At 53.9% G+C, this 14,407-nt stretch overlaps 1 protein-coding gene across 2 annotated transcripts; it reads left to right on the top strand.

The window, feature by feature from the left end:
* Positions 1-2,873: 2,873 nt before the first annotated feature.
* On the top strand, positions 2,874-9,244 carry CFAP126 (cilia and flagella associated protein 126). Of its 2 annotated transcripts, none has more exons than XM_075908047.2 (5): positions 2,874-3,003; positions 4,738-4,800; positions 5,355-5,435; positions 6,319-6,495; positions 8,030-9,244. In XM_075908047.2, exons 1-5 carry the CDS (start codon positions 2,977-2,979, stop codon positions 8,717-8,719), a joined length of 1,038 nt encoding a protein of 345 aa, XP_075764162.2. In that variant the 5' UTR covers positions 2,874-2,976; the 3' UTR covers positions 8,720-9,244. The 2 variants fall into 2 exon arrangements, with proteins under 2 accessions (XP_075764162.2, XP_075764161.2); XM_075908046.2 differs by lacking the exon at positions 2,874-3,003 and adding an exon at positions 3,792-3,848.
* The last annotated feature ends 5,163 nt before the right edge of the window (positions 9,245-14,407 follow it).

Genomic DNA, 14,407 nt, shown 5'->3' with positions numbered 1-14,407 from the left:
GGAGAGGAGCTGGAGGCTGACAAGGGATTCCTCAGTGCATCGTGGTCACTTTCTGAGGGCGTGGATAAATGGCAATGAAAATCTGCAGAGCGGGGACTTCGTCAGCCAGCACAATTAACATAGCGCTGCAGCCCTTCCTCCCACAGGAGTTCTGCATGCAGACGCAGGAAGGTGGGGCTCAGGGTACCCCAGAGCGGCTCTAGCAGCCAAGTCACGAGCTAGGAAAGTGGATGGTGTGGCTCAGATCTGTGCTATAGGGCTCAGCACATACTCAAGAGTTCATTCATCCCTGCTGCCCAGATCCTGTGTGGGCATCTTACATGTGATCCGCAGAAGCATTCAGATACCAATTTACAAAGGTATTTAGACACCTAATTCCCACTGATTTCTATGAGAGTTAGGAGCCTAAATACCATCGTAGACCCAGGCCTCCGGGTGGACCTAACTGTTCCCATGGAAATTGTAAAAGCTGCCATTGACTCCAAGTGGAACAGAGTCGAGCCAATGCTGAGCACTTTGGAAATCCCGTCCTTTTGCGTATTCTTCTTGCATGTCCCTGGATATCACAAGGGATTCAGGGACGGGGGCCAGCTCCTGGAAGCAGGTTGGCGAGAGCAAAATGCCTCCAGCATTTGTAGGATTTCCTAGAAATCTCTGTTTGGGATTTATTTATTGAACTAAGGAAAACTAAAAGAGATTTTCTGCCCAGCTACGTCTAGACCGGCATGAATTTCCGAAAATACTTTTAACGGAAAAGTTTTCCGCTAAAAGCATTTTCGGAAAAGCGCGTCTAGATTGGCAGGATGCTTTTCCGCAAAAGCACTTTTGGCGGAAAAGCATCCGTGGCCAATCTAGATGCGGTTTTCCGCAAAAAAGCCCCGATCGCCATTTTCGCCATCGGGGCTTTTTTGCGGAAAACAGTACTATGCTGTCTACACTGGCCCTTTTGAGCAAAAGTCTTTCGGAAAAAGACTTTTGCCCGAACGGGAGCAGCATAGTTTTTCCAGAAAAGCACTGATGATTTTACATGAGATCATCAGTGCTTTTCCGGAAATTCAAGTTGCCAGTGTGGACAGCTGGCAAGTTTTTCCGGAAAAGTGGCTGATTTTCCAGAAAAACTTGCCAGTCTAGACACAGCCCCCTTGTTTTGCTTCTTCCTGGTGCCTGGAGAAGGCCCATTGGGAGGCAGTTTTGTCAGGTGTTTACCATGGAAAGATGGAAAGCTCAAAAGATGAAATCTGCACTTCCCTGGTTTTGCTGGTTTTCCCTATGATTCCGAAATGTGTGTTGGGAGCATTCATAGCAGCAGTGTTAAACCCCTAGGAATCTGTCAGCTGTCCAGCAGGTATTTGAGTGCGTGCTCTAGGAACCTGGGACCCGCAAAGCTGTGGTTCAACAGCGGATGGAAGGAGCGCAGGGCAGGGATATGGAATAGGTGCTTCCCTGCTAAACGATTTGCTATATGGATGTGTTGCACCATTACCAAGGCAAACGGAGCAACCAACATGTGCAGACAACTGAAGTGCTCCCAGCTGTGTGCTTGGCCAGGATGGCTGGAGCTCTGTTGTAAGAATGTGGCAGCACTGAGGCACCGCAGCAGGGACATGGGCAGCACTGAGGCAAGGGGTCATATAGTGATAATTTCAGACATCAGAACTCCTGCCCCTTTGGAACATGCCCTGGGACCAGGGAGGCAGAAATTCAGCAGCTTGGTTAGCTGAAATTAGCCACAGGGTGTCACTGTTGCTCCACATCTGAAAATGCAACTCTCCTGCAGCAACTTTGTCTTGGGCATCCTGCCCCTGGCCCTCTCCTGCTGCTGTGTAATTTAGGGGGGCAGCTGTTGCAGTTGCTAGACTTTATTCCCGTCCTTCTCTGACAGCAGCTGGTGAGACCAGCCACTGTAAGGTGGCAGCTGCAATTCTGGAAATACCCGAAAATTTGAGGTCTTAATGTCCATGCACTTGCCTCTTTCTATCCCAGTTCTGTAGTTGCCTGGCAAGTCCAACTCCCGAAGCTAGTTAACTTCAATGTGACAAAGCCTGCCAGAGGGATCAGCAAAACATTGAGCCTCTGAAAGAGTCATTCAAGTGGCAATGAAGCCATTTAACAGGCATGTGAAACTGCGGGGAATATACTGTCAGGCTTTGTCTGTATCTACAAGTTCAAAGCAAACTGAAAGTGTGAGCACAGTAGGTGGGCTGGGAGAGAGCTCCCCAGGTGCTCCATGTTTCTGAGCACAGACTCCCAGCACTGTAGCCTGGCTCACACTGGCATTTTACAGCACTGTAACTTGCTGTACCGGGGGAGGGTTTTTTAACACCCAAGCCAGAAAACTACAGCACAAGGGCAGGGATATGGAATAGGAGTTTCCCAGCCCTTGTGCCAGACCCCGGTCTTTCCCCCTCTTGGGCCCCCCACACAGACACCCACATGGTGTAGCCTTGGCCTCAGTTTCTGTCCTGGGTTAGGGGACAGAGTCTGAGTTTAAACATAATTGCTTTAAACATTTCATTGGGGCATAGCTGAAGAGCATAAAATCACAGCTCTATAGAACTGGAGGGAGCCTAAATCCTAGGCAGGGCCCTGCCAGGCAGCAAGCGCGAACAATCAGAGCGGGAGGGCGGATACAAGGCTCCGCAGGACCCGGCTGGGGCGACGGAAACTGCCAAGGAGCCTTGCCCAGACCGCGCCTACACGTGGTGTTCCCGAGGAAGAAGCGGCCCCGCCCCCACAGCCTCGGGAGGCGGAGTCAGTCCGTCAGACGAGGGGCGGGGTCTCGTTCGCGGAGCGATAGGGTGTGGGCGGGGCCGCGACACGGGGGCGGGGCTCTAGGGAAGGAGCCGCTCTCCGACAGCGACGCGAGACTTTGTGGGATTCGGGGAGGACCACGGCCTCGCTTTCCCATTGGTCGGTGTCTGCCCCGGTGGTTGCTAGGAGACGGGTGTAAACAGAGCGAAAGCTGCCGGAGGCGGCATGGCAACGAACTACAGAGCGGGGCAGGTGAGAGCCGGGGCGGCACCCCCCGCCCCCCCGCGCGGCCCCCGGCTCGGGCCCCACCGCCCCCGCGAGGCCCCCCGGCCCTGCCCCCCCAAAGCCCCCGCCCCCCCGCGCGGCCCCCGGCTCGGGCCCCACCGCCCCCGCGAGGCCCCCCGGCCCTACCCCCCAAAACCCCCGCCCCCCCGCGCGGCCCCCGGCTCGGGCCCCACCGCCCCCGCGAGGCCCCCCGGCCCTGCCCCCCCAAAGCCCCCCACTCCCCCCCGGCCCTGCCCCCATCGGGCTCCGCCCCGCCTCCTCGGGCCCCACCGCCCCCGCGTAGCCCCCCGGCCCTACCCCCCCCAAAGCCCCCGCCCCCCCCCGCGAGGCCCCCGGCTCGGGCCCCACCGCCCCCGCGAGGCCCCCCGGCCCTGCCCCCCCCAAAGCTCCCGCCCCCCCTGCACGGCCCCCGCCCCGGGCCCCACTACCCCCCCGCCCCGCCCCCCTCGAAACCCCCGCCCCCCCCCCGCGTGGCCCCCCAGCCCTGCCTCCATCGGGCTCCGCACCCCCCCTCGCACCCCCACTCCCCCCACGCGCCGACCCCGGTCTTTCCCCCTCTAGGACCCCCCAGACAGACACCCACACGCCCCCCCCCCCCGGCTTCCCCTCGGGCCCCCACGGCCCCCGTGTGGCTGGCTTCCTCCTTGCGCTCCTTCCCCCGAGGCCAGGCTGCTTGGCCGCAGAGCAGGGCTGGAAGCTCCTGCGTGTTTCCAGGATGTTTTGCAGGGCCCAGTGTGGCTTGCCTGCATGCCTCACAGAAATAGGGTCTTATGAGCCCTGCTCACCACCTACCCCCTGCTATTAAGATAAAAGTGGGGGGCAATAATTTTTGATGGGGTGGCACTCCAAGGTTTTGGAAATTGGTCAAAGGCTGTGCTCTTCCATGATATTAATGGAGGGGATGTGGGGTCTGGGATGGTGGTCAGGTGCAGAAGGGAGCTTGGGGTAAGGGATTGGGGTGCAAGAGGAGGTGCGGGGCCTGGGAGGGAGTTTGCCTGAAGGAAACAGTTATGACCTAGGGCAGAGGATCGGAGTGCAGAGGTTTGGGTTGTGACCTAGGGCGGGGCAGAGGATTGGGGAAGAGGTGCCACAGGCAGGCTTTGGCAGGGAAACTTACCTTGGGTGACTCCTGGCCAGCAGCCCAGCAGGATTCTCAACCTGCCTCACTCCCGCACAGACTGCAGAGGCCATGTGCATTGGTGAACAAGGGCATGCATCATGCACTACCAGTTTTTCAAACAGGCAGCTCCCATTGGCCAGAAATAGGCCAATGGGATTGTCTGGGGGTGGGAACAGCACGAAGCACCATTCCCCCCTCCCTTAGGCTCACAGCTGAGAAAGAGAAATGGCTGCTGCAGCCTTTTCTGAGCACTATATGGGGAGGAGGGAGTGAGACATGAAGCAAGCAAGGAGTCTGCCTCAGGCTCCCTGCTACATCTGCAGGCCATATCCAGTGGTTTGGTGGGCTGGATCTGGCCCCTGGGCCATATTTTGCCTAGGTCTGTGTTAAGGGCACAAGAGTGTCAGTGATAAAGGATGAGCTGGAAAGAACTCTGGCAGGGAAGGAGAGGGGTTTCAGAGTGGGCCACATCAGACTATTTGAATGCACACAGAGGTCAGTGCAGGGCCAGGCTGTGCTGAGTACCTGTATCCTGGCTCAGCTACCTCTGTTGAATAGCCTGTCCCCTTTCTCTTTTGCAGTATGAAGATGCCTTTACTGCACGGAATTTGCAAAACTGGACCCTACCCAAAATCTACAAAGAGGTAGGGCCCCTCTGCCTTCACCCTGCATTGCCTATGGACTCCTTTTATGACAACGGGTCCCAGAGCTCTGCCTCACTGCACTGAATCTGCACTTCACTTGTACCAGAAGAGTGCCTGCACCATCTTACAATGGCACCTGGGCCCAGCCGTGTCTTAGCCCACCATCCTCTGCTATTCTTCCTGGCTGCTCCTAGCCGGGAGCTCTTAGCCTCCAACATGAGTTGGGGCCCAAAGGAGGAGACTGGCAATAATACAGAGTCAATGGATCCAGAATAATCTGGAGAAAGGACCCTGCATCTCCCTTGCATTGGTGCTGGAATCAGACCAGGGTGGGCCAGGTGGCCAGTTTGGGGGCCTACAAGTTTGGATCTCACACAGCTGGGAAACCCTGTTTGCCAAGGGAGACAATGTTGTCAGCTTGACTGATGGACTCCCACTGCCCCCTCAGCCCTTTTCAGGCACTCCCACATAGGCCAGCCCCAGAGTGGCTGTGGCTGTCCATTTCTGTTCTTCTGACACAGGGACAGTTCAACCCATTTTTCTTCTACCCTCAGCGCCCTTCTGCTCGGGAAGGCTACACTCAATTTATAGCCAATGAACGAGGACACCTGCTTCCCTCAGTGCCACGTTCAAAGGTGAGACGGTTGGTTTGACTTGTATTGCCTGAGCAGTTTTCAGGGTTGGAGTTGGGAACCCCAGTGAGTGGGTAAGTAACTGCCTGCCTTGTCTCTGTTGTCCATCACTGTGCTATCTAAGCTCTGCCAGGTACTTCAGATCTGCTTTGTGCAAACTATAGGGAACTAAACTGAGCAGTGCCCAAGTTCTGGCTGATCACCTCATGTCCCATTGCTGAATCACAGTAAGAGAAGTTAACCCGGATGTCTTCTGCCCATAAGCATTCAGTGCGGGTGCAGGTCCAGGGAGCAGTGTAATCACAAGCAGGAAGGGATATGCCCGTGAGCCCCCATCAGTGTGTTGCTTTTTGCCCTTCTTGGACTGGGTTCGAGGTTGCTCTGTGTGGGAAAGATATTTTCTAACCATAGGCTAGGAGACCAGCTGGTTTTATACAGGGCTCATCTTTCCTGGGGCACCCAATCCACTGTGCAGGGCCCTCTCCTGGGAACACTAGCTCTGCCTAGTGGGACAAGAGCCCAGCCTTTGAGAGGGTGCAGCTAACTGGTGCTAGTAGTCAGTCACCTCAGGAAATTAGTGAGGAGGCGCCAGAGGCAGCAGCTGGATTCTGGGGTGTTCTTACTACCCCCACTTCACCCGCCCTTAGAGCCAGGGCTAGGGAAGCTACAATTGTGTGTAAAACTGGTTATTGATGGCTGTTTCCCCCTCTTGCGGTGCAGGAAGCTTTGAGTAGTGGGGTCTCGCTGCCAGCTCACTAGAGAAGGCCCCTTCAAACATGGCTGTAGCAGTCGTTTGATACCAATGCAGACAGGGCTGCTCTGGGAACTTCTCTGGGACACAGGGCTCTGATGCCCAAGATCAAAGCCATCTCCCCCTGCTCTGCAGGCTTCCCCCTGGGGCACATTTATGGGAACCTGGGAGATGCCACTGAAGATTCCCCCAGCCAAACTGAACCTGACCTCCCGCTCAGCTGCCGCAGCCTCACGCCTCACCAACTGGATCCACAAGTCCACCACACTGACCAACGCCTGCAACGGCCTCCGTCCACAGATCGCCGGCAAGGTAGGGAGCCCTGTGCACGGGGGCAGCACCATCCTCCAGGGAGCTGACAGCACCAGGCACCTGTTTGCTGAGGCTTGCATTGAACCCTTGTAGAGCAGAGGTGGAGAGATCCTGGCATGCAGGCCTTCCTAGGCGGCACTGGGAAACTGAGTATCTATTAATTGTTGGTGCAATTTTGTGCCTGCACTAATCTGTACCTGCCCTGAATAACACAGGGGCTCTGTGCTGAGGAAATGATCAGATAGTAGCTGTGCCCCAAAAGACCAAGGCCAGGAGTTCTGAAGCCAGCTGGGAGCTTCCCACGTGCAAATTTCAAGGACACGCTTTCCTAGGCTCTTGTCCGTCCTTTCAGAGCAATTTTCTGAACATGGCAGCCTGTGCCATGCTCAGGAGGGGCTGACTCAGCTGCATGGTGAAGGCACCTCAGTGGGCTGCCAGCCCACCCCCATATCTGCAACCCTCACTCCCCATTAAAACCCTAATTTCTGCTAGTGCTGAGGATTTGTTCTCATCTCACTATGGCCATGGACTCTGGAAACTGACAGTATCTGGGGAGGGGAAATACTGAGTTGGCCCCTTTCCACCTGGGTAGGTGCTAGATTTGCTGGTATGCTGGCTTGCATGGTTGTATTGACTGGTGTAATGGGGCTGCTGGGGGCTGTACAGTGTTAATTGTGCACTGCCCTGGCAGTTTGGGGTGCATGCCCATGCAGTGATGCAGCTGCACCAGCAGGGGGCGCTCAAGCCACAGCTCTCACTCCTGCCAGACTCCTGCTGCTGAGCGGGAGCTGCACAGAATGCAGAGGAGGGTCCCAAGGCCCCAGGAGCAGCTTTCATGTCTGGAAGTGACCCTGTCCCAGCTGCTCCTGGTAGTGCTAAGTGGCATCTCTTTGGTTGCCTGACAAACTCACTCTTGCATGGAAGCCCGTGCCCCAAGCAGTGAGGAGGACCTGTGACCTCTGTCCACAGTGTCTTCCCGAAGGGAAGGGCTGGGAACCCACAGACCTGAAAGTGGAGCTAGGACATGTTGGGCATTTTATCCAGAGCCAAAGGAAGGGGCTCCTGGTAGGAGGAAGGCAGGTCAGGCCTTCTTGAACCTGAAGGACACTGGCCAGCCTGTTTCTAAAGGGTTAACTTTAAGCACAGACAGTAAGCTCTTCCATGCCACTGGGGTCAATGATGAGAGCAGACTGGCCCTGGGTCACAAGCCCTGGGTGATGCTTGAGTGGCAGCCCATCCTCAGGTGTCCGGGCTGAGGAAAGGAAAGCATTACAGCCAGCCTGGGGAGGGACCCACCAGAACATGGAGACCCAGGCAGGGGGAGAACTGCAGCAAGTCCTCTCTCTGCATGGAGCCCCAGGTGCAGAGCCCAACTGGTAGTAAAGTAGCTTGCGTGCAGGGCCAGCTCTGCCTACCTCTCCCTCCCGCTCTCCCTGCTGGCTCCTCAGAAACTCCTCCCTGGCACTGATGGCACCTCAGCTAAGCCACAGGGGTAGAATTCAAACCACGATTGCACTTCTTCCATTCCAAACAGCCTCAGGAGCCTGAATCACACATGCAGACCACCAAGGAGCCTTCTAATAAGAACAGCCGGGCATCTAGCAGAGGCTCCCAGCACCCCAGGTCCTCCGCCAAAATGCCCCCCGAAGAGGAGGCTTATCACAAAGAATCCGCCCCCCTCAAGGTCCCACTGTCACGCCAGCCGGGCTGCATGGATGTTCGAATCAAAGGAGCCACCTCCCAAGAAAGCTCAGTTTTGTGCCAGTCAGGCTCAAAGGAGGATAGGAACAGAGGTGTGTCAGAGGTCCCACTGTCACGCCAGCCTGGCTGCATGGATGTTCGAATCAAAGAGAGCTCCTCACCCAAAGGCCCTGCTTCCCTCCGACCTCCTTCAAGGGAAGCTAATCCTAGGCGAGCCATCTCTGCCGAAGTCCCAGCTGCAAGTCGACCTGGATCAATGGAGGCTAAAGCAAAAGGAGTCAGTTCACCTGAGCTTGTGGCTTCATCTTGTCCTGAGTCAATGGAGGCCAATCCCAGGGGAGCCATCTCGCCTGAGGCCTTGGCATCAAGTCGCCCTGGTTCAAAGGCTAGTGAAACTGCTGCGACCCCGAAGAGAACTTCAAGGCACGCAGCAGAAGGGAACGGGAACATGTCACCCAAAATGGAAGGGTCAGCAAGACCCATGTCCTGCCCTGAAGAAAGATTTGAGCAAACATTCAACTGAAGGCAAATTCAGCAAATTCTATGCCCAAGACACAAACACTACCAAGACCAAGGACAAACATTTTGCTCAGCATTTCAAGCCATTCTTGCCCTTTACTTTCTTCAGTTCTAGTCTTCTCCATCCCCATGCTGGAGGGATTTCCTTTCCCTCGCTGCTTTCCCTGCATCTAGTTGTAAATCTCTTCATTTTTAATCCTGTTTGTGAGCTAGTTTCTTTGTGCGTAGGAGCTTCCCCCTGGATAAGAACGAGCCCGGATGACCAGCAGACACACAATCCACTTTCAAGCCTGTTGAGCCCCAAGGTCGGGGCTTTCGGACAAAGACGCTGCCTGAGGGACATTCACCCCAGGCACAAATCATTTTTCAACCTGAGCATGAGGACAAAACCAGCCAAGGCTGGCGTAAGTTGGCAAAAGGGTGGTTGGTTCTGAAGGAGTCCAAGGGATGCTAATGATACGACTGTACCTTGTGGCCAGCGGGTGTGTTCATGGGAATCAACACAAAAATAAAACTAAAAAACCAAAAATCTCCCAACAGTTTTCATTTACAAGCATTGGCATCAGTGGTAGGCCAATGGTTGGCACTGTCCACTCCCACAAGCATTAATGCCAAAGGTCTTGGGCTAGCACACACCCTCCACTCCCACCCATCCACACTAGCTCCTGACAGCAAGCTCGGTGCTGCCCCATCAGATTATGCTAGAGCCCTGTATGCTGGGCCTCTTGCTCTCTACCGGCCATGTGTTCTAATTGGGGGGAAGCACTTGCAATCTTCTCTATTTCAGGCTGTTGGGGTCCTGGTGAGATGCCTTTGCAGTTCTCAGCCACTCATGGGCTCTCAAAGTTTGATATGTTGCTTTCCTGCAGGACTGGATCTTCTTCTAGCACTAAGAGCTTCACTCATCTCAGGAGCAACAACCAATGGTGGGGAGAGGGGCAATCTAGAGTCATGGAACAAATACAAAGCCAGCCCATGGAGGCTCAGTGGAGTTCTGACTCTGTCCCAAGCGGATGCAGGCTGCAATGCATAAGTATTGCTCCAGCATGGAGGAGGGGGAACCAGGACTAATGCTCTTGGCACTAGCAGAAGAATCCTGCATTACAAAGCCTGGCAAGGGGTGGGGATTTCACTGCACTATAGGTCCTCTCTGCAGGTCCAAAACAGAGTGAGTGGCAGCTGGCTGGGGTGGGGGAGCTGGCAGGAGCTAAGGACCCCAGCTCCTCTCAGCAGCTGGTTTGAACCCAGCCCTGGATGGAAGGGAGCCCGGGGGGATGCAGTACAACAGCTGTTGGATTGTGGGAGCAGGTGGCATTCTACTCTCCCACATAGCAGCCCGAGTGGCCACAGCTTGACTGGAGATGGAGTCTGGGTGGGACTTTCCAGCACAGGGATGTAGGCCAGGCCTGTGCCAAGGAAAGGCAGCCCTGCAGCAAAACATCTTCTTAAGAGTCAGGCTGCAGGACAAGAGATCTCAGAATCAGCGTGCCTGCTCCTGTCTGGCCACCACGTAGAACTAGACTTTGGGGCACTCACGCTCCTGGCCTCTTAGCTAGACAATGCCACAACTGGGCCCAGCAATAGGCTCCTTCCCACTCATCCTGCCATCTGCCCTCCCACTCACGCACCTCCCTTTGCTGGTCCCAGCCGGAAAAACAATTTAATCACCAGCAGCTGAGGAGCATGTGTGGGCAAAGGAAGACAGGACTGGATCCTCCCAATCTCATCCTGGCATGCCCCTCCTATCTAGTGCCTCCTAGTGAGCCCAGAATAATCCCCAAGAAATTAGCCAGTTGGCCAATGACATATACTCCTCTCTCTGAAGGTGGGACAGAAGCCCAGGTTCCTCTTTTAGAAAGCAGGTTTCAAATGCAGAGAGAAATCATAGGCAAAGCTCCAGAAAGGGCATGATGGAAACAGAATTACCCCAAATTCTGCAACTGTAAAACCACTGCCTGTCTCTGCTGCTTCTCCCTGTTACCAGGGTCCTAGGCTGCTCTGATTCCCCAGAACTCAGAGCTTGTCTGCCTATCTCCCCGTCTGCATTGACGCCAACTCGGTGCTGGGAGCCTTTGTGAGAGGTAATTAGGCATGGCAAAGTCCAAACTTGTTAACAGCAGACACGTGCCAAATTACTGATCAGAAATCAAGAGATTCTAATTAGCAGCCATTTCAGCAACTGCAGCATATAATTGGTAAGGGCTGACACAACAATTTTCACTCTTTGGGGGAAGGTAACTCCTGCTGGGCTGCTCTCAGTGGATTGCTGCAGACTGCATGCATTTACAAAGGAGGTGGGATTAAGGCTATGCAACTCCTCCCCTTCCCACACATGTTTTTGGAAGGGGAGGGAGGGTTGAAGCTTTTTTTAAAGATATTTGTCCCTGCTTGATTCCTGAATTTGGAGAGCCAGGTCTCTTCTGGGCTTGGATCCTCTGTGGTGACTGAGGATGATAACATTGCAGGAGGCAGAAGTGAAGGCTGAACGTCTGGCAGGGGGAAGGGTTTATTCAGACTGTTACACTACTGTGTTTGCTTCTGCTGTTTTGTGTTTTGCAATATTGTAATTGTAAGCTGGGAACCATCATCAAGCAGGTGTTTCCAGTGGGATCCCACAGGTACTGGTTCTATGCCCTGTGCCATTTAACATTTGGATCAGTAACCTTGAGGAAAACATCAAATCATCACCAATAAAGTCTGCAGAGGATACAAAAATCAGGGGAGTGGTAAATAATGAAGATGGGTCACTGACACAGCACTGTGGCTACTTACTACACTGGGCATAAGCAAACAACATGCATTTTAACATGGCTAAATGTAAACATATGCATATAAGAACAATGGATGTCAGCCATGCTTTTGCAATGGGTGGGGGAGGGAAAAGATCTATCCTGGGAAGCATTTACAGTGAAAAAGATTGGAGGATTGTGGTGGATAATCAGCAAATCCCTGGATGCATGAATAGGAATCTCAAATAGGAAGAGAGAAGTTATTTTATCTCTGGACTTGGCACTGTACTGGGCACTGCTGGAATTGTGTGTCCAGTTTTAGCATCCAGAATTCAAGAAGGATCTTGATAATTGTGGAGGATTTAGAAAGCCATGAGAACAATTAAAGGGTCAGAAAACAATGCTGTGTAGTGATTGACTCCAGGAGGTCAATCTACTTAGCTGAACAAAGAAATGGTTACAGGGTGATTTGATCAAAGTCTGTAAGTAGCTACAAAGGGAATATACAATATTGAGCTCTTCAATCTATCAAAGTAGAATACGATTCAGCAGATGGAAGCTGAAGTTAGAAAAATTCAGACTGGAAATAAAGTTTAAAATCAGTGGTCCTCAACCTTTTTATGCCCATGATCAATTTCCAAATTTAAAGGGCAACCCAAGATCTTCCCTGCCCTTTCACCAAAGCCCCACCCCACTCACTCCATTCCCTTCTTCTTCCCTTGCTTTCCCCCACCCTCAATCACCTTTACTGGACTGAGGTGGGGGTTAGAGATCAGAGTACTGGCTGTGAGAGGGGAATCAGGGCTGAAGCAGGTGACTGGGGTGCAGGAGGAAGGTACAGTGTGCTGGCTCTGTGGGATCAAGGTTGAGGTGGGATTTTGGGGTGCTGGCTTGGAGGAGCTGGGTTGGTTTTGGGGTGCTGTCCCGGAGGGGCTGGGTGGGTTTTAGGGTGCTGTTCCTGGGAGGAGGGTCAGGGCAGGGTGCTGGCTTCGGGAGGGTACTCAGGGCTAGGGGTACAGGAAGGGATGCAGGCTATGGGGTGTTCGGGCTGGGGCAGAAGTGCAGTAAAGGGTACTGGCTCTGAGATGGAGGTAGGAGGGGGTTCTGGGAGAGGGGCAGGGGTGCAGAGGTGGTGCTGGCTCTAGGAGCTTCTGACATGGGGAGCTGGTTCCTGGGAGCAGCTGCACCACGTTCCTCTCCTTTGGCTACAGTGTCTCCTGGGAGTAAAAGCCCTGTGGATCAGCAGAGACCAATGTCTAGCCCTGGGTAGACATTTATATCCATGCAGGGCTCTACACATTCCCAGAAGGGCCCAACAAGCACCTGGAGGCAGCCCACAGCTCTACGCACTGCTCCTCTTGGCCAGCACTATCCCATTCAGCTGCCGTTGGGGAGTTTCCTGCTCCTGGCCATGAGAGCCACAGGGACAATGCTTTGTAGGCAGGAGCAGTGGGCTGAGACTCCTGCCCACACACATGGGGCCATGCTGGCTGCTCCTGGGAACAGGCCGGCAGTGTGGGGCCAGGGCAGGCAGTGTTTCTCTTGTGTTAGCCAAGGGGTCAGACAAGATGAGCACAGTGGTCCCTTCTGGCACTGGAAGGTCTGATCTAATGTCAATATCTAAACCAGTGGTCTCCAACCTTTTCAAGCACAAGATCACTTTTTTAATTTAAGTGCAACCTAGGGATTTACCTCAAAGAAAATGCAGAAACCGCAGTGCTGTAAAAAGCTGACACCAAGTGCCTACTATACAGGCAGTCCCCAACTCACAAACGGGTTACGTTCCGAACACGTGGTCGTAACTCAATTTGGTCGTAAGTTGGAAATACCTTTGAATACACTGTTCGAAAAACTTGACCTACATCGTTCTCAACTCGAAAATACTATAATGGGGTTAATGGGACGTTGGTCGTAAGTAGGTGTGTTCGTAAGTGAGGGAGTGGCTGTACATAATTATACGTTTTCCCTAGGATACTTGTGACAGTATGCTATTTGACAGTGTCTTGGTGCAGAAGGCAGGAGTTGTGGGAGCTCAAGGCTGGCGCAGTGGGTTAGGGTACTGGCTCTGAGGGGGGGGCTCAGGCAGCAGGCTGGGGTGCAGGCTCTGGGAAGGGGCTAGGGTAGGGTAGGGATTGGGTTGCAGGAGGGTTAGGAAGGGGTTTGAGCTCTGGAAAGGAATTTGGGTGCACGGTGGCTCAAGGCTGGGACACAGAGTTGGGCATACAGGCTTTGTCCAAGTGCTGCTTCCCTCAGGCAGCAGAGCTAAGGCAGCAACTTGAGGACGGGGAGGAGTCAGTGACTCTGAGCACAACACCTGCAGCTCCCATTGGGATAATCTCTTTGCCTCCTCCCAGTCAGGTGCCCATGTATCAGATGCCTCTCCAGGCCTGCATCTTCACGACAATTTTAAGACACTCCCCTCCGCAGCTCTGCCACCTGCACTGGCTAGAGTGGGATTAGCCACATGCATTTTAACCTCATGACAGCTCAATGGTAAATGCATCTGCAGATGGTGCACTCTAGGGCCTAGAGCTAACAGGAGAATTACAATCTCACTGTTATTCTCAACAGAGGCCAAACCCTCCCTAGGCACGGGATACTAGAACACACAGAGCTGATGCATTGTCTGGGGCTATGTGGGAGGAACCTGGCTGGTCCTGCAGACAGAGGAATTCATGTTTCAGAACAGTCGCATGCTGGCTTCCCAGTTTCAACAGAAGGATATCCCTCCTTGCAGATAGTACAGTCAGTCAATAGCTCCAACTACTCCACAGAGGAGGCAGAGCCGCTGAATAGGAAGGAGCCATTTTTACAATCGCTTTGCAGAGCAGAACAGAGCCTGCAAATGTGTAAACAACTCCTGGAGCACACTGGCTTTCAGCAGCAACCTCTAGCCCCCACGTGGCCTCACTAGCACAGAAATGCCACCACAATGAGCTGGGAGCATTTCCCCATCAGTGTCA

Source organism: Pelodiscus sinensis, chromosome 22, assembly GCF_052426305.1.
Source record: "Pelodiscus sinensis isolate ZL-2025 chromosome 22, ASM5242630v1, whole genome shotgun sequence".
Classification (NCBI taxonomy): Eukaryota; Metazoa; Chordata; order Testudines; family Trionychidae; genus Pelodiscus; species Pelodiscus sinensis.
This window is presented reverse-complemented; position numbering and strand designations above follow the sequence as displayed.